The sequence below is a fragment of the Agelaius phoeniceus genome, chromosome 1 (assembly GCF_051311805.1).
Source record: "Agelaius phoeniceus isolate bAgePho1 chromosome 1, bAgePho1.hap1, whole genome shotgun sequence".
Taxonomy (NCBI): domain Eukaryota; kingdom Metazoa; phylum Chordata; class Aves; order Passeriformes; family Icteridae; genus Agelaius; species Agelaius phoeniceus.
The window spans coordinates 154,370,643-154,390,107 of record NC_135265.1 but is presented as its reverse complement, the minus strand read 5'-3'; the positions used below and the strand labels follow the sequence as shown (position 1 = coordinate 154,390,107).

Below are 19,465 nucleotides of genomic sequence, written 5' to 3'. Positions count from 1 at the left end.
CCTGTCCCCTCCCCACGGTGCTGCTCCATCTCCATCCTTGTCACCACTCACAGAGAGACCTCGTCCCCCTCAAACCTCACAAGAACCTTGGAGGAACCACCAAAGGTGGAGCTCTGGAGCTCCGTGGTGGCTTCATCTTGGGTGGCTTTTGGGGGCCACCACTGCCATGGTCACCACTCCCATCCCATCTGTCTTCTCCAGATCCCACCACTTCCATCTTCACCCCATCTCCTCTTCCTGATGCCCTCCAGTGAGGAGACAACACCAATCCAAACACCCCTGGGGACCTGGTGGGACCTTCTGGACCATCCCAGGAGAAGATCTAGGGACCTGATGGAACCTTCTGGATCATGCCCAGCGCCTTGGGGACCTGATGGAACCATCTGGACCATCCCAACAGCCCCGGGGACCTGATGGAACCTTCTGGACCATCCCAACAGCCCTGGGGGCCTGGTGGGACCTTCTGGAGCATCCCAGGAGAAGCTCTGAGGACCTCATGGAACTTTCTGGACCATTCCCAGGGCCTTGGGAACCTGGTGGGACCTTCTGGACCATCCCAACAGCCCCGGGGACCTGATGGAACCTTCTGGACCATCCCAACAGCCCCGGGGACCTGGTGGGACCTTCTGGACCATCCCAGAAGAAGCCCTGAAGACCTGGTGGCACCTTTTGGAAAATCCCAACAGCCCTGGGGACCTGATGGAACTTTCTGGACCATCCCAGGAGAAGCCCTGAGGACCTGATGGAACCTTCTGGATCATTCCCAGGGCCTTGGGGACCTGATGGAACCTTCTGGATCATTCCCAGGGCCTTGGGGACCTGGTGGCACCTTCTGGACCATCCCAACAGCCCCGGGGGCCTGGTGGGACCTTCTGGACATCTCCACCGGGTGGCCTCAGATCATGGAATTCTCTGATGGAATCATGGAATGGTTGGGGTGGGACGGGACCTCTGAGGACCATCTCAACCAAACCCTGCCAGGAGAGCGGGCTGGACTTTGGGATGGAGCCCAGGAGAAGATGGAGTGAGGACCTCCAGAGGGTGGAGTTGGTGGGACCTGGTGGGATCCAAAGGGATTTGGTGGGACTTGGTGGGATCCAAAGGGATTTGATGGGAGCTGGTGGGACCTGGTGGGAATCTGATGGGACCTGCTGGGACCTGGTGGGACCCAATGGGATTTTGGTGGGACCTGATGGGATTTTGGTGGGACCTGGTGGGATTTTGGTGGGACCTGATGGGACCTGGTGGGATCCGGTGGGATTTTGGTGGGACCTGGTGGGACCCGATGGGATTTTGGTGAGATCTGGTGGGACCTGGTGGGATTTTGGTGGGACCTGGTGGGATTTTGGTGGGACTTGGTGGGACCTGGTGGGATCCGGTGGGATTTTGGTGGGACCTGGTGGGATTTTGGTGGGACCTGGTGGGATCTGATGGGATTCTGGTGGGACCTGGTGGGATCCAATGGGATTTTGGTGGGACCTGATGGGATCTGATGGGACCTGGTGGGACCTGGTGGGATCTGATGGGACCTGGTGGGATTTTGGTGGGACCTGGTGGGATCCGATGGGATTCTGGTGGGACCTGGTGGGACCTGGTGGGATCCAATCCCGGTTTGTGAAGGTCCAGCCCCACCCGGAGCTCCCCAGGCCCTCCCTTGGTGTCTCCTGGAGGTTCCTCCTGGTGGATCCCAAATTTCCCTCAGTCCCAGCAGAGACTCCCAGGGGAATGCATCAATTAATTAATTGCACATTAATTAATGGCACTGATTAATTCAAGAAAATAAATAAATTACATTATTGTACTATTGAATTCTATTATTAAACTTATATTAATTCTATTAACTATATTATGTTAATTATACGAAAATAATAAATTAATTAATAAAATTATTTAATTAAATGTAATTTCCTTGATTAATTATCTTAGATGAATGGATTTATAAATATTGTACATATTAAGAAATATTAATAATGAAATAGTTTTATATTTAATGTTAAAGTTATAGATGATATATTCATCATTATTAGTAACTTTTAATAATTGCCATTATAAATATTATCATTAATAATTTATTTGAGACGATTTTCTAAATTAAATTAATTCTATTCAATTAATAAATTATAACAATTAAATTGTTATCATAATTATATTAAGTTATTATAATTAATTTAATATGATTAAATTATAATATTTATATTTATAATATTTAAATTAATATTATTTGGTAGTATATATTATAATTAATTAATGAATTTTTAAAATTATTGGTGTTAAATTGATGAATTTATGAATGATATTGTAGGTATTAATATATCATTAATATTTAATAATTACAATATTCATAATGTAATAATGCTATATTTATTAATAAATATAAAATTATATCTTTTAATTTAGTCATTGTTAATAATAACTTTTAATAATACAAATATAAATATATAATTATTGTTAATATATATATAAATGCATATTTTATTAATTTTAACAAATAATTATGGTAATTTTAGATTGTTGTTTTATATATAAATACATCATCATGTATTATAGTCTATATATCAAAAAATAAATATTTATTAATTAATCAGAAAATTACTGTTTTATAGGAGAATTATTGTTATAATTAATTATCATTATCATAATGAATATAATTATAATATAATTATCATGATGAATATAAATATAATAGAAATAATTATAATTGCAAATGATTGCACAATAATGATAATGATTGTTATAAAAAATTTAATTATTACTATTACAATGTTATTTTTACTCCTCCAATTTTATTTAATTATATTACTATTTCTTATTAATATTAATACTAATACTAGAATCAATATTACCGTTTAATATTATTAATATTGATTTTAATATTATACTAATATTAATAATATTTAGGTTAATATTTATTACATTATTAATGTTATTTGTTACTCTTAGGGTTACTAATACTACTCCCACCATTATTATTTAGCAATATTACTATTTTATTAATATTAATATTAATATTAACATCCATATTATGATTTCTTATAATACTGACACTACTACTAATATTAATACTGATAGTAATATTACTAATAATACTTATAATATTTAAAATAATATTTATATTATTATCTGTTACTATTACTCTTACTACTCCTACCATTATTATTTATTAATGGGACTATTTATTATTAATATTGGCTTTAATAATAACATACATATTACTATTTGTTACTAATCTAATAGTAATATTATATTAATGCTAATAAAACTATTAATATTAATGCTAAATACTAATATTAGTGCAATATTTGCACTTGTATAAATACTAATATTAATAAAAAGGATGCATTATTTATTAATATTAATACTTGCAATTAATATTAATACTGACATCCATATTACAATTTTTATTAATATAATCCTAATACTAAAAATAATATGTATAGTTTTACTAATATTAATACTATCAATAATATTACTACATCATTTACACCAACTTTATCTCACGGCATTAATTACCCCAATTAATATCATCATACTAATACTAATACTAATACTAATACTAATACTAATACTAATTCTCCTGCTAATACTCTGAATACTACCAATACCAATACTAATATTAATAATAGCAATCATATTACATAAATTAAGAAGCTGTACTTCAATCCTATTAATTGCCCCAATTAATGCAATAATAATATTACTACTAATACCAATACTAATAACACTAATGCTAATATTAATACCAACACTAATACTACTAATACTACTAATATTATATAAATTCCAACTCTATCTCATCCCTATTAATTGCCCCAAATAATACAATTATTAATTAATAATATAATTTATACAAACTAATAATAATAGTAACACTAATACCAATACTAATAACACTAACGCTAATATTATACCCACACTAATACTGATAATACTAATATTATAAATAATAATATTAATACCTAAACAACACCAACTCTATCTCACCCCTATTAATTACCCCAATTAATGCATTAATAATATGAATACTAATACCAATACTAATAATACTAATGCTAATATTAATACCAACACTAATTATACTAATTGTATTAATAGTACTGCATATATTACACCAACTCTATCTCACCCCTATTAATTACCCCAATTAATACAATATTACTACTAATACCAATACTAATAATACTAGTGCTGATATTAATACTGACACTAATAATAATATTGCATAAATTACACCAATTCTATGTCACTCCTATTAATTACCCCAATTAATGCAATCATATTATTAATACTAATACGAAGACTAATAATGCTAATCCTAAGATTAATATCAACACTAATACTAATCATACTAATAATATCAATATTAATATTCATATCTAAAGGACATAAACTCTATCTCACCACTATTAATTATCCAAATTAATAGAAAAATATTAATACTAATACCAACACTAATAGTAATACTATCACTAATTATATTAGTACTAATATTAATAATTATTATTATATAAACTCCACCAACTCTATCTGACCCCGTTAATTACCCCAAGTAATGCAATAATAATATTAACACTAATACCAACACTAACAACACCACTAATATTAATAGCAATAATATTAATAAATAAATGGCACCAGCTCTATCTGACCCCTATCAATTACCCCAATTAATGCAATAATAATATTAACACTAATAATACCACTAATAACACCACTAATATTAATAGCAATAATATTAATAAATAAATGGCACCAGCTCTATCTGACCCCTATTAATTACCCCAATTAATGCAACAATAATATTAACACTAATAATACCACTAATAACACCACTAATATTAATAGCAATAATATTAATAAATAAATGGCACCAGCTCTATCTGACTGTTATTAGCTACCCCAATTAATTAATTAATTAATTAATCAGCGTTGTGGGAATTCTGGGCTCCCTACCCGGGATCTCCTCGCTCTGGGGCTTTGGTTTCTTTCGCAATTTGGGTTTCTTCTGATTGGTCCTTGCCAGGAGGTGCCGGAGGTGCCGCGAGACTGGGGGGGAGCACCGGGAATTCCCGCGGGAACCAACGACGGGAATGGGGAGCGGGGCGGGGTGGGATGGAGATGGAGAAAAGAAAACGAAATCGAAATTAAAATCAAAATCGAAATTAAAATCAAAATCAAAATTAAAATCAAAATTAAAATCGAAATCAAAATTAAAATCGAAATCGAAATCAAAATTAAAATCGAAATCGAAATTTAAATGTCAAAAAACTGAAAGTAAAAGGAAGAGAACAAAAAATAAAATGGAAATAAAAACGCGATTGAAACGACAATGAAAATGCAAATTCAACCAAAATGAGACGGACTCGAAAATGCAAATTAAAACAAATCGACATCGACAACGAAACCAATCAACACAAAGACAACGAAATTCCGGGAAAAAACACGGAAAACTCAGAACGAGGGCGGAATTGGGGAATTCCCAGGGAAGGGCTCTGATTGGCTGGCAGGGAGTTGGGGGCGGAGCCTCTCCTTTGGCGGGAAATGGCTTTGGCACCTCTGGTGGGACCAACCCGACCCATCCCGACATTCCCGGAATGGCCCATGGGGTCTTCTCCACCTCCCGTGGCCACCTGGGCTGGGATCCTCTCCTGGTGTCCCCTCCAGGAGCTGAAGGACATCTCGGAACCCCGGGAGAAATTTGGGATCCAAAATCCCCAAAATCCCAAATCCTCCTGGACCCCCAGTCCCACCTCATCCCGTGACCCACCGGGAGGCGGCAGCGACTCATGGGCACGTCCAGAGGGCGAAGGATTTGGGACAACCAATCCCAAGGTTGGAAAGGATCCCCTAAAATTCCCAAATTTCTCAAATTTCTGTCTCCTCCTCTGGGCCATGACCTATAAACCTCAGGAGGTGGGAATCTTCTGGGCTCCGTCCCAACACTGGGGTTTTTTTGGGATCCAAAGCTATTCCAGAGGAAACATCTGGAGGTGGGCATGATGGAAACCATGGAATCCTGGAATTTTGGGTCCAAAGCTACTGGAGAGGAAACATCTGGAGGTGGGAATAATGGAAACCATGGAATCCTGGAATTTTGGATCCAAAGCTATTCCAGAGGAAACATCTGGAGGTGGGAATGAAGGAAACCATGGAATCCTGGAATTTTGGATCCAAAGCTACTTTGGAAGAAACATCTGGGGGTGGGAGTGATGGAAACCATGGAATCCTGGAATTTTGGATCCAAAGCTACTCGAGAGGAAACATCTGGAGGTGGGCATGATGGAAACCATGGAATCCTGGAATTTTGGACCCAAAGCTATTCCAGAGGAAACATCTGGAGGTGGGCATGATGGTGGAACCATGGAATCCTGGAATTTTGGATCCAAAGCTATTCCAGAGGAAACATCTGGAGGTGGGAATGATGGAAACCATGGAATCCTGGAATTTTGGATCCAAAGCTACTTTGGAAGAAACATCTGGGGGTGGGAATGATGGAAACCATGGAATCCTGGAATTTTGGGTCCAAAGCTACTTCGGAAGAAACATCTGGAGGTGGGAATGATGGAAATCATGGAATCCTGGAATTTTGGATCCAAAGCTATTCCAGAGGAAACATCTGGAGGTGGGAATGATGGAAACCATGGAATCCTGGAATTTTGGATCCAAAGCTACTTTGGAAGAAACATCTGGGGGTGGGAATAATGGAAACCATGGAATCCTGGAATTTTGGATCCAAAGGTATTCCAGAGGAAACATCTGGAGGTGGGCATGGTGGAAACCATGGAATCCTGGAATTTTGGATCCAAAGCTACTTGAGGAGAGACATCTGGGGGTGGGAATGATGGAAACCATGGAATCCTGGAATTTTGGAGCCAAAGCTATTCCAGAGGAAACATCTGGAGGTGGGAATGAAGGAAACCATGGAATCCTGGAATTTTGGATCCAAAGCTACTTTGGAAGAATCATCTGGAGGTGGGAGTGATGGAAACCATGGAATCCTGGAATTTTGGATCCAAAGCTACTTTGGAAGAAACATCTGGGGGTGGGCATGATGGTGGAACCATGGAATCCTGGAATTTTGGATCCAAAGCTACTTTGGAAGAAACATCTGGAGGTGGGAATGATGGTGGAACCATGGAATCCTGGAATTTTGGGTCCAAAGCTACTTCGGAAGAAACATCTGGAGGTGGGAGTGATGGAAATCATGGAATCCTGGAATTTTGGATCCAAAGCTACTTTGGAAGAATCATCTGGAGGTGGGAGTGATGGAAACCATGGAATCCTGGAATTTTGGATCCAAAGCTACTCGAGAGGAAACATCTGGAGGTGGGAATGATGGAAACCATGGAATCCTGGAATTTTGGGTCCAAAGCTACTTTGGAAGAATCATCTGGAGGTGGGAATGATGGAAGCCATGGAATCCTGGAATTTTGGATCCAAAGCTACTTTGGAAGAAACATCTGGAGGTGGGAATGATGGTGGAACCATGGAATCCTGGAATTTTGGGTCCAAAGCTATTCCAGAGGAAACATCTGGAGGTGGGCATGGTGGAAACCATGGAATCCTGGAATTTTGGATCCAAAGCTACTTTGGAAGAATCATCTGGAGGTGGGAGTGATGGAAACCATGGAATCCTGGAATTTTGGATCCAAAGCTACTGGAGAGGAAACATCTGGGAGTGGGAATGATGGAAACCATGGAATCCTGGAATTTTGGGTCCAAAGCTATTCCAGAGGAAACATCTGGGGGTGGGAGTGATGGAAACCATGGAATCCTGGAATTTTGGACCCAAAGCTACTTGAGAGGAAACATCTGGAGGTGGGAATGATGGAAACCATGGAATCCTGGAATGGTTTGGGTTGGATGGAACTTCAGGGGATGGGGGAGGTTCCAGGAGTGGAGGTGACACCGATCCCACAAAGGTTTCAAAGCTCATTTCCTCTTGGATCTCCCGTTGGATTTCCGGGAAGAAGGGTGGGTGGGAAATGCCCCACAGCACCAGGCGCACCTCCAGGAGATGCTCTGGATGAGCTCCTCATCCCCCTTTCCATGGGGAGGCTCATCCAAGAGGAAAGGAACCAAATCAGCGGGTTGGGACGGGGAATCATGGAATGGTTTAGCCTGGAAGAGACCACAGAGACCATCCAGGGACACCTTCCCCTATCCCAGCTCTCTCCAAATCCCCACCCAACCCGGCCTGGAAACGCTTCCGGGCATGGAGGACAACCACCGAAGCCACCGGGCCGCGGTTCCTCGCTTACCTTTGGTGTCATTCACCGGATCCATGTGCCGGTAAATGTATCCTTCAAGGTAGGAATGGAATTTGGGAGTGGGTGGGAAGAAGGCCAAACAAATGGCCATGAGCTCCCAGCCGCGGGCCAGGCTCTCGTAACGGAAGTTCTCGGTGGTCTGCCGGCACAGCTGGATGTAGAGCTCGTCCCGCAGCCCCTGCATGCTCCAACCTTTGGTGGCGATCTCCAGGGCCACGTTGAGCTGGTCCGTCTTGGCCCGCCGGTCGCCCATGTACATCTGGATGAGCTTGAAGATCTCGCACGCCTCCTTCTTGACGTTGCGGTCGTTGGTCATGATCATGGGTTTCTTGATGGACTCGCTGCTCCAGGCCAGCATGTTGGCGATGGAGACCTTGCGCCGGAAGAGCCCTTGGGTGTGCTTGTTGAAGTGCTTGGAGGCCCAGTTCTCAATGTCCGTCTCCGAGGAGGGCTTGCGCAGGTTGAAGGTGGGGAAGACGCAGCTGGCGCTCGGCATCATGTTCCGCGTCTGCCGGCTGCTCTCGAACTGCGCGCACGCGCCCAGGTCCTCGGACTGCGGGACAACAGGCGGGACAGGTCAGCGGGGCCGGCAGGGTGGCGGTGATCGATCGATTGATCGATTGATTGATTGATCGAGCAACAGATTGAAAAATGGACCAGCCAATAAATCAATGAACCAACCAACTAATGGCTCAATCAATCAATCGACCAACCAATAGATCAATCAACAAACCAATCAACCAGTAAGCCAATCAGGCAACCAACCAACCAACCAAGCAATAGATCAATCAACAAACCAATCAACAACAAACCAGCCAATGAAACAACCAGTAAGCCAATCAATCAACCAACCAATAGATCAATCAACAAACCAATCAACCGTGGCAGTGCTGATGGAGTGATTGATTGATTGATTGATTAATCGAGCAACAGATTGAAAAACGGACCAGCCAATAAACCAATGAGCCAACCAACCAATGGCTCAATCAATCAATCAATCAACCAACAGATCACCCAACCAACCAACCAACCAACCAATTGACAAACCAATTGACAAACCAATCAAATGAAACAGCCAGCAAACCAATTAGTCAGCTAACCAACAGATTAATCAATCAACCAGCCAAATGATCAATCAATGAACCAATCAACCAACAAACCAACCAATGAAACAACCAGTAAGCCAATCCATCAACTAACCAACTGATCAATCAACAAACCAACCAGTAAACCAATCAGGCAACCAACCAAACAACCAATCAGTGCCTCAATCAATCAACCAACCAAGCAATAGATCAATCAACCAACCAATCAACCAATGAAGCTACCAGTAAGCCAATCAGTCAACCAAACAACAAACCAATTAACCAACAAACCAGCCAATGAAACAACCAGTAAACCAATCCATCAACCAACCAACCAACCAACCAACCAACCTACCTACCTACCAACCTATCAATCAACAAATCAACCAATCAACCAACCAACCAATCATCCAAACAATAAATCAGGCAACAAACTGATCAATCAACCAACTGACAACAGAGAAACCAACAAAGAAACCAACCAACCAACCAACCAACCAATGAATTGATGTGACAAAGCAATCAACCAACCAACCAATCAACCAACCAACCAACCAACCAACCAACCAACCAACCAACCAACCAATTAATTGATCTGACAAACCAATCAACAAACCAATCAACCAATGAACCAACAAACCAACAATCAACCAGCAAATCAATCAATCAACCAATCAAGCAACCAATCCACCAACAAATCATTCAATCAATCAATCAATCAATCAACCAATCAACCAATGAACCAACAAACCAACAATCAACCAGCAAATCAATCAATCAATCAATCAATCAACCAATCAAGCAACCAACCCACCAACAAATCATTCAATCAATCAATCAATCAACCAATCAACCAACAAATCAATCAACCAATCAATCAATCAGTCAACCAACCAACCAACCGTTGCAGCATTCAGAGGTCTTCCCATAAGCCTCGTCCTCTCCAAGGAGCCTCCTCGATCCCACCATGGCCAAGTGGAGCACGATTGGCCAGCAGCCAAGGTGGGCTCTGGCACCGATTGGCATCAGGAGGGAGGGGACAGGTGGGCACGGGTGACAGGCCGGGCTCTCTCCACACTTGGTCAGAAGAAGTTGGTGGCAACGTGGGGGGAAGCAAAGGGGGCGTGGCTTTGGGTTCCACCTGTCCTCTGGGGACACTGGAGACACACCCACCCTTAAGGGCCCCCCAGGAAATCCCTCTACCCAAAATCGCCTCCCAGGGTGGTTCTTCTGCAGCCACAGCAGGAGGCTGGTGGCTCCTCCGAGCCATGACCAAGGACATGGATGGTCCTTCTGACCTTCCTGAGGGACAGGAGATGCTCAGGCTTTGACCTTGACCTCTGCAGAGCAGCCAGCTGGGAAGGAGCCGGAGGAGCCCAGCGTCCTCCTCCTGCCGGCACCAGCACAGCTTGGGGATGGCACCCCAGGAGGCCTGGAGGGACACCCCAGCAGCTGCTGACCACAACAATTGGGATGGACAACTGGACAAGTCTGTGGCCCTGCAGCCAGCCAAGGTGGCTTCCTCATCTCTCCTGCACATCCAGGCTGGCACCACCTGGGTCTGGGGGCCCTGGGGACGTGACCCATGGCAGGGAAGGACGTGCCACACCAGCCAGAGGTGACGCCGCTGTCCCCACCTTGGTGGCCCCGGGCAAGGTGACTCCAGTGCTGCCACGGACTCGGGGCTGGGCTTCAGATGAGGAACAGAAGGAAAGCAGAAGGTGGAAAGACCCAGGAGGTGGAAAATCCAGGAGGGGACAAGGAAGCCGCCCAAAGAGCCACCAGAGCTGCTGGCAGCTGAACTTCGACTGAGCTTCTGCTTCTTCAAGCAAGTCACGTTTCTTGTCTCTTCAACAACTCGTCCTGTTCCAATTTCGAGATCTCTCCATGGACATTTCTCCACTCCCATCATGACCACGGTGACGATGGCAGGGACAGGGGATGGGGACCCTTCATCCCTCAAGGGACACAGCCCTGGTGTCCCTGTGGAGGCCACTTCACCCCCAAGGTCCTTCTGTGTCCTCCAGCCTGGGGTTTCCTGGGTGGAAAGAGGTGCAGGAGATGCTCGAAGGTCTCACTTGGCAGCTGCTGGGGATGCGGCTCTCCCAAAAGAGCCATGGGCTGGACCAGAGCCACCAAGAGAAGAAAATGACCCCATTGGTTGAGGACATCAACCTTCTCCAGCCAAGGAGAGCGTGGTCAGGCCAGGGAGTGACACCGGAAGTGAAATGTGATGGATCCTCCGCTGCCAGAGCCAATAGGAAATTGACTTCATCCCTAATTAGCTCTAATTAACACCTAAACGAACTTGGGGGATGCCCTGGCCTACAAGAATGGGGTAAAACCATCAGGTGTCAACCTCAAATGGCCGTGACCTCCTGCCTGTCCCATGTGGTGACCACGGAGTCACCTCAGGAATCAGGGAATCCTCAAGGGAGAAGGTCCTGGAGCCACCTGGGTGGGGCTGGGATGCACCTCAGTGCGGGGACACTCCACTGGTGGCCACCACAGCCATGACCATGGAAGGGGTTGGGTTGGAAGGGACCTTGGAGGTCATCCCGTTCCAGTGGCCAGGGACACCTCCCACGATCCCGGGTTTCTCCAAGCCCTGTCTAACCTGGCCTTGGACACTTCCAGGAGGGATGGGAGCAGCCACAGCTTCTCCGGGAAACCAGTGTCCCACCACCTTGGTGTCCCCCAGGTCGAGGATGAGGGATGGGACCACCAGGACAGAAACCTCTGGGGAGTGGAGGAGATTCCCGCCACGTCCCAAGCTCCGGGAAGAAGGTGTGGGATCGCCAGTGGTGGCAGCTTCTTCTCCTGGCATGAAGATCCAAAGTGGATCCGGAGCTCTCCAGCTTTGGGTTTGGACCTCCTCGTGCAGCACGGAGTCCTTGTGCTTCAGGAATCTTCTTCTGCTGCCTTCGGATGCAGCACTCCGCCGATTTCCATGGGCAAAAAGGGAATTTTCCAGATGATTTGCTGTTTCCCCAGGTCCGTGTCCAGGGTCTCCTTCCTGCTGACACCAAATTCCATCTTCCAGGAAGTTTTCCAGGTGGGATTTGTCATCACCTGTTTTTTGGAAGCCCTGAGAGCCTTTCCCTGGAGGGGAAGGGACTGATGGAGGACATCCAGAAGCTACTGGAGGAAGTCCAAGAACCAGGGAAACATCCGATGGGATGGAATCCGGGCACGTGGGGTGCACAGCAATTCCAGGCCAGAGCCTCAGGGTCTCCTCTGGAACGGGAGTTCGGGGCTGGAGGCAGCCCACAACCCTGGGAAACAAATTCTGGAAAACTGGTGGCTCTTTCATCCCAAGGTTTTGAGGGACCACCTTGCTAATGACCAACTTTGAAGGACCACCTTGGCAAGGACCAACTTCCTTGAGGGACCACCTTGGCAAGGACCAACTTCTTTGAGGAACCACCTTGGCAAGGACCAACTTCCTTGAGGGACCACCTTGGCAAGAATGAGCTTCTGTGAGGCACCACCTTGGCAAGAACCAACATCTCTGAGGAACCGCCTTGGCAAGGACCAATTTTGAAGGACCACCTTGGCCAAGGCCAACTTCCCTGAGGGACCACCTTGGCAAGGACCAACTTTGAGGGACCGCCTTGCTAAGGACCGGCTTCTTTGAGGGACCACCTTGGCAAGGACCAACTTCTTTGAGGAACTACCTTGGCAAGGACCAATTTTGAAGGACCACCTTGGCCAAGGCCAACATGTTTGAGGGACCACCTTGCCAAGGGCCAACTTCTTTGAGGGACCACCTTGGCAAGGACCAACATCTTTGAGGAACCACCTTGGCAAGGACCAACTTCCTTGAGAGACCACCTTGCCAAGGACCGACTTCTTTGAGGGACCACCTTGGCAAAGGACCAATTTTGAAGGACCACCTTGACAAGGGCCAACTTCCCTGAGGGACCACCTTGGCAAGGACCAACTTCCCTGAGGGATCATCCAGGGATGGGCACTCAGGAACCTCCTGGGAGCTTTGTGGCTCCAGGATCTGCCCCACACCGAGGCAGGAGAAGCCACAGCACAGAGCTGAGGCCACCATGGCACACAGGGACCATCCCACGGGATCCCCACTGGAGGAGAAGGAACTGCTGAAGACCCCCAAAACCGAGACCCTTCCCAAGGAGTGCGTTACCTGAGATGGATGCAGGTATGGCTCGGGGGAGGCCAGGTTGGTCTGGACGGAGACGCTCTTCTCCAGCAGGATCTGGGGGAAGCCCAGCTTCTCGAAGGTGTTCCTCTTCCAGTGCTTGTTCTCCTGCTGCGCCAACGCCTCGTCCTCGCTGAAGGCTCTCACCACCGGGCCCGGCATGGGCAGCGGGAGGGCTCCGTCGCTCTCGTAGCCCGAACCGTCCTTTTGGGAATCCCAGCTGCTCCTCTGCTTCATGTGGTAGTGGGCCTGCTGCGCCTCCCACGCCAGCCGCGCCTGCGCCAGGAACGGCTCCGGGAACCCCCGCGCCGCCTCCGCCTCGGCCGCCTTGCTCTCCGTCCGGTTCATCGGCGACCTGGTGGGCCCCGGCGTGGCCCGCTCCTCACCCAGCTCTCCCAACACCTCCCGCTCCCCCGAGCCGTCCGTGGAGGAGGCGTTGGCGTCGTGGTTCACCGAAGGCTTCCGGCTTTTCCTCTTCCTGGTGGAGGGCGAGTAACCGGTGGAGGACAGGGTGTCCTGCTGGCTGGACCACGACATGGAGTCCTCGCCCTGGGCCACCTGAGCCCCCGCGGGGCCGGGGCAGAAGTCGGGTCCCTCCATGCTGCTGTAGTCGCCCGATTTGATCTCCAGGCGCTGGTCCCGCACCAGGCAGGGGCTGTGCTGCAGCGAGTAGGAGCCGCCGATGGGGTTGGGGGAATATTTGTGCCTCAGGCCCGTCTTCATCTTGGGGCTGGAGCCCGACTGCTCCACGTAGACCAACTGCCGGACGTACTCCTTGCCGGCCGGGCTGTATTCCAGGCTCATGAAGCGGTCGGGGCATTTCTGCTTGGTGAGCACCAGCTGCTGGTAGGGCGAGTTGGAGCCTTGCTTGGGCGACTGGAGGAAAGGGTGAGGCTTGCGGATGGGCGATTTCTGCGGCGAGCCGGCCTTGTAGCTGCCGCTGGCCTCGTACTGCATGTCCACGGGCGGCTCGTCGTAGATGGGAGCCTGGTATTCCATGGGGGGCTCCTCATAGAGCGGCGGCTCGTAGGCGTAGCGGGGCGACGAGGGCTGGGATTCGCTGGAATGTTTGCGGTGCTGGGCTTGGAGCGGCGAGCAGAAGGAGTCGCCCCGGCCCAGCAGCGGCGAGCAGCTGCCCACGTGCTCGGCCCTCTTCAGGAAGGGCGACTGCTTCCTCTCCGGGAAGAAGACGGAGCCGTCGGCGTCCGAGGAGAAGGTCTGGAGGTTGGGCGACTGCTGCCCGCCCGAGGGCCGGCGGGAGCGCGAGCCGGGTTGGTTTTCCGGGGCGTAGCCGTTGCCTTGGTGCAGGAGGAAGCTGGGCTCCCGATCCGTCACCTTGATCAGCATCCGCTCCTTGGTGCCGGCGTTCCATCGCAGGGACGAGGTCCTGCGGGGAGAGAGATCACAGTGCGGGGGGGTTCAGAATTCCACCGAAATTTGGGATGGTTGGCGCCAAACCTCCCGGGCCTGGAGGGTGGATATTGCCAAGGGCTCGGGAGATGGAGATGGGACGGGGTGGATGGGGTTGGATCCTGGACAAGGGATGGAGGGACAGGACACAGGGAATGGCTTCCCGCTGCCAGAGGGCAGGGATGGATGGGATAACGGGAAGGAATTCTTGACTGTGAGGGTGGTGAGACGCTCTGGAATGGAATTCCCAGAAAAAGCTGTGGCTGCTCCATCCCTGGAAGCGTCCAAGGCCAGGATGGAGCAACCTGGGATAGTGGAAAGCGTCCCTGCCCTTGAGGTTGGATATTGGGAAGAAATTCCCCTGTGAGGAATTCTTCCCCGGCACGTTGGATTCTCACCTCCTCTCTCCTGCTCCTTGGGGCACTCAGGAGGAGGAAGAGCAAAGATGGATTTTGATGGAGCTGCCCGGCTCCCAGGAGGGATCCGAGCTGGAATTTGCTGTTCCCAAGGCACAGGGAAGCACATCCTGTCACCCATCCCACGCCGGAACAGAAGATGCCGGAGGCACCGTCTGCTCTCCCGGTTCATCCCCCTCCAAGCCTCGTTTATTCCCAGCCGTTCGTCCCCTCTGCACCCCAGGAAAAGGCGGAGTGGGTTCAACTGCCGAGCTTTAGAGGGAAAAAATTCCCACAAAAAGACACAAACCATTCCCTGCAGGGGGCCCCACAGTCTCTCCTTGCTTGTCCACGACTTTGCCCTCGCTCCAGGGGATTTGGGAACAATTCATTCCTTCCTTTTCCACCTTTGGATCTCCCGGGCACTTGAGCCTCCTGCCAACTTCTTTGCTGCCGAAAATCTGGATGAGTCTGGATTCCTCCACCTTGGCTTGATGGATCTCAAACCCTCATGGAGCCCTTCCAGACCCCCCGAAATTCCACCCACGACCACAAAATCATGGATTCATGGAATGGCTTGGGCTTAAAGCTCATCCAGTTCCTGCCATGGGCTGGGGCCCCTTCCACTACCCCAGGTTGCTCCAAGCCCCTTCCCACCTTGCTCTGCTCCTGAAAAATCTGCTTTTCCTGCTCAAAACGCACACAAAAAGTCTTGGATGGCTCCGTGTTTCTTCTGGATGTCTTCGATCCTCATGAATAACCTGATTTTTATGCACAGATCCCAAAAATCGCGAGGAAAAGAAAACAGGAGATCCACAGAGGAAACTGGACTGGAATTTCCAGGGAATCTGTGGCTGTCCCATCCCCTGGAAGTGTCCAAGCCCTGGCTGGACAGGGTTTGGAGCAACCTGGGATAGTGGAAGGTGTCCCTGCCCATGGAAAAGGCTTGGAATGAGATGAGCCGGAAATTCCCTGCAGAAATCCGCGTTTCCACATTTTCCCCACCCAAATCCCAAATCCCAAATCCCAAATCCCTGCTAAATCCAGGTGTTTTCACTCAAACCAGGTGAAACCACCGCTTAATTCCCAGCTTTGCAGCTGGCACTCATATTCCCATCTGGCAGCCGCCGATCCGAAGAAAAATCCCCAACGGAGCAGCCGGGCGCCTCCGTCGGATCCTTCAAATCACCTCGTCCCGGCCGAGCTCTCAATCCCAAATATTGAACAACAATTTGGGATATTATCCCAAATATTCCAGAAAGCTCCGTGCATTATGGTCAGTGCTCCATCCCCCCCTCCTCCAAAAAAACCCCACAGAATAAATGGAATTTTCTGCTGGCAAAAGGAATCCCAAAACCGCAATTTTTGGGCTGGAAATCGCTGCCCGCAGCCACTCCAAGGAATTCAGGGGATGCAGAAATCCCAAGTATTCCCGTTATTTCTGGCTTGGCTCTGCGCTCTCCCTGCTGTTCCCTCCACGTGGGGGAGATTTTTTTTTTTTCCTGCTCTGTACATTTCCATGACAAAACCGCTTCCCGAATCCCTCTGCGTCTCCCGTCCAAGAAATCCCAAATTTCTTTGGAAATCTGTGTGATTCCCACGTAACTTCCAGCTGGTTTGGGGCAGGATTTTTTCCCATGTTCTCCTAAATTTCCTTCTCCTAAATTTCCTTTCCCTGCTCCAGTGTTCCCCTTCCTTGATCTTCTTCCAACCTTTGGGAAGTCAGCGATGGAGGGGAGAGGACAAACCTGGATCCCTCATCCGGGAATTCCTTTGCTTCCCGTTGTTTTTTCTGGAGAGACCCCACACCTGCAGACCCCCCCCCACCCTCATTTGCATATCATTATCTATTCCAGCAAGAATTCCGACCATGCACAGCTCAAAATTCCTTAAAATCCCACGAAAACGACCGAAATTGTGGATTTTTCACATTCCCGATGCTTTTAATGGGGATTTTTTATTCCCTCGCTCCATCGAGGTGGGACTGAGGGAACAAATCACAGCTGGATTTAAGCAGAATTATTTAAAAATAATATTTCATTCTTTTAAACCAAAATTATTTGATTTTTTGGTGGAATGAGGCCACGATGTGAAGTTTATGAACAAAAATATTTCCAAAACCGACCCAATCCATGAATTTTTCCAAGATTTCTCCCCCTGCCCCGGTGCTTTTTTAGAGGCGAAGATTAAAATTTAGAGCTGGGATTAAGTGGAATTTTCCCCCTCCCTGGGGAAAAAAACCACCCCTGGATTTGAATAATTCCAATATCAGAACGCAGCAGGATTCTCCAGGAAAAGCCAAAGACCCTTAGGCACCCCCACCATTCCCAAATCCCCAAAATCCCAAATTCCCACCGCGCCCTCGCTCCTCCTCACCTTCCTCCCCCGGCCGCGGGATTTGGGAGCATCCTCTCCCTCCGCCTTCCACCTGAGCTCAAAAATTCCCTTTATCCAGGGCTAAGCCGAGACGGGAGCCAGGGAAGCAGCCCGGCCCCTGTTCCCTCCCCGCTGGGCACCGCCTGCTCCCGGCGCATCCCGCTGGGAATTCCGGGGCCAGGGAAAAGCCCTGGCACGGGGCCCAGCGCCGCTCCGGCAGCACGGGAATATCCGTGGGGAAATAAAAAGAAAAATCAGGGAAAGGTGAGCAGCGGAGCCTGAGGATGTCCAGGATTCCACCCGGGAGCCCCCCGGGATCCGTCCGAAATTTTCCAGCCGGGAGAGCACCCCCGGGACAGGAATGCAGCCCCTCTAATCATGCAAAAAAACGTCGCATTTTATGTTAATTTGTGATTAAATTGGGCTGTGTGATGGAAATCCCGAAGCCCTCCGTCCTTAAGGTTTCGCTGTCCTTCACCTGCTGGCGCTGTTCCCAAAAAACTGGCACGGAATTCCGTGGGATTCCACACGTTTAACAGTCCCAGGGCTTGGACCGGGATTTTTAAATTCTGCGTTTTGAGATCTCGAATTTTTAAATCCCCGCTCGAGCCCTGGACTCTCAGTTTCTGTGGGATTTGGGGCTCTCGCAACCCCACCACGGCCTCTCCAACCCTTCTGCCACACTTCCGATCCCTCTTCCCATCCTTCGGAAGCGTCGCTCCCCCCTTGGAGTTCATTTTTTTTTAGGAAGCCTTCCGATTGGTTGAAGCTGATTCCTGGAAAACACCGGAAACGAGCGAGGTGAAATTTGCGTAATTTGGGCGATAAAATGGATATTTGGGAAGAAGGCGAGCGCCGGGATTGAGTTTTCCGAGATGATTTGATGGATACCCCCCAATCCGTGGGATATCCAGGATAGGGGGAAAATCCGGTTTGGAGTTTCTGTGGGAATATTGGAGCGGTGGGAACGTGGAAGCCCAAAGTCTGTCGACATCAAATCTTGGATCCATGAACGTCCGTGACCTCCTCCGCACACAATTCCGTTCTCCAGCTAAAACATTCCCAAAGGATTATACCCATCAAAATACCACTAAAAAAAAAAAAAAAAATTAAAAAAAAAAAATTCCAATTATTTTTCCAGAATTGTCCGATCCCGGTCTCCGGATGGCGCCACGGGATCACCTTCAGCTCCGAGCCCTCCACACCAAATCCCTCCGTGAAACGTCTCCGATCTTCCGCTGCTCCGGTGGCCTCGGCGCTAATTAACGTCCAGGGAAGCTGATCAAGACCAGAGGGAGGTAACGACCCCTCCCAATCCCTCGTCATCCTCATTCCCACTTATTTTTGGGAGAAGCAGGGCCAGAAATGAAATGAAAAATTCACCAGGAGGGTGAATTTTTGCCATTTTCCGGCAGCCGTTTGGGTGGGATGGGATGCTGGAGGCCACGAATCCATAACCAAAGGATTTTATGGGATGTCCATGATGAGGAAACACCAAAATTTGGTGTTTCCTCATCATGGACATCCCATAAAAACCTTTGGATGATCAATCCTTGGATGAAGGTCAAGATGCCCTTGCTGAAGGTCATTCAATCCTTGAACTTGGATGATCAATCCTTGGATGAAGGTCAAGATGCCCTTCCTGAAGGTCAGCTCAGGGGGGACCTTCCCCACCCATCGTTGTCCTCTTGGTTTGGGATGGCCGGGGGGGGTCTCCATTGAGTTCCTCCAGGGTCAATCCCATCAGGAACCCACCAGGAGGAA

At 47.9% G+C, this 19,465-nt stretch overlaps 1 protein-coding gene and 2 long non-coding RNA genes across 3 annotated transcripts in view; 1 reads left to right on the top strand and 2 right to left on the bottom strand.

Moving 5' to 3' along the window:
• LOC143695617 (uncharacterized) overlaps positions 1–19,465 on the top strand; it is a 50,369-nt gene that overhangs the window by 12,345 nt on the left and 18,559 nt on the right. The window lies entirely within an intron of this gene.
• The window catches only part of LOC143695616 (uncharacterized), a 52,418-nt gene that overhangs the window by 15,119 nt on the left and 17,834 nt on the right, over positions 1–19,465 (bottom strand). The window lies entirely within an intron of this gene.
• Positions 1–19,465, bottom strand: part of LOC143695685 (rho GTPase-activating protein 39-like) — a 34,789-nt gene that overhangs the window by 8,973 nt on the left and 6,351 nt on the right. The window contains exons 3-5 of the mRNA XM_077190440.1: positions 13,506–14,907; positions 8,259–8,820; positions 4,951–5,043 (exon numbers count right to left, since the gene is read on the bottom strand). Coding sequence (XP_077046555.1) covers positions 4,951–5,043; positions 8,259–8,820; positions 13,506–14,907 — 2,057 coding nt within the window. The remainder of the gene's footprint in view (positions 1–4,950; positions 5,044–8,258; positions 8,821–13,505; positions 14,908–19,465) is intronic.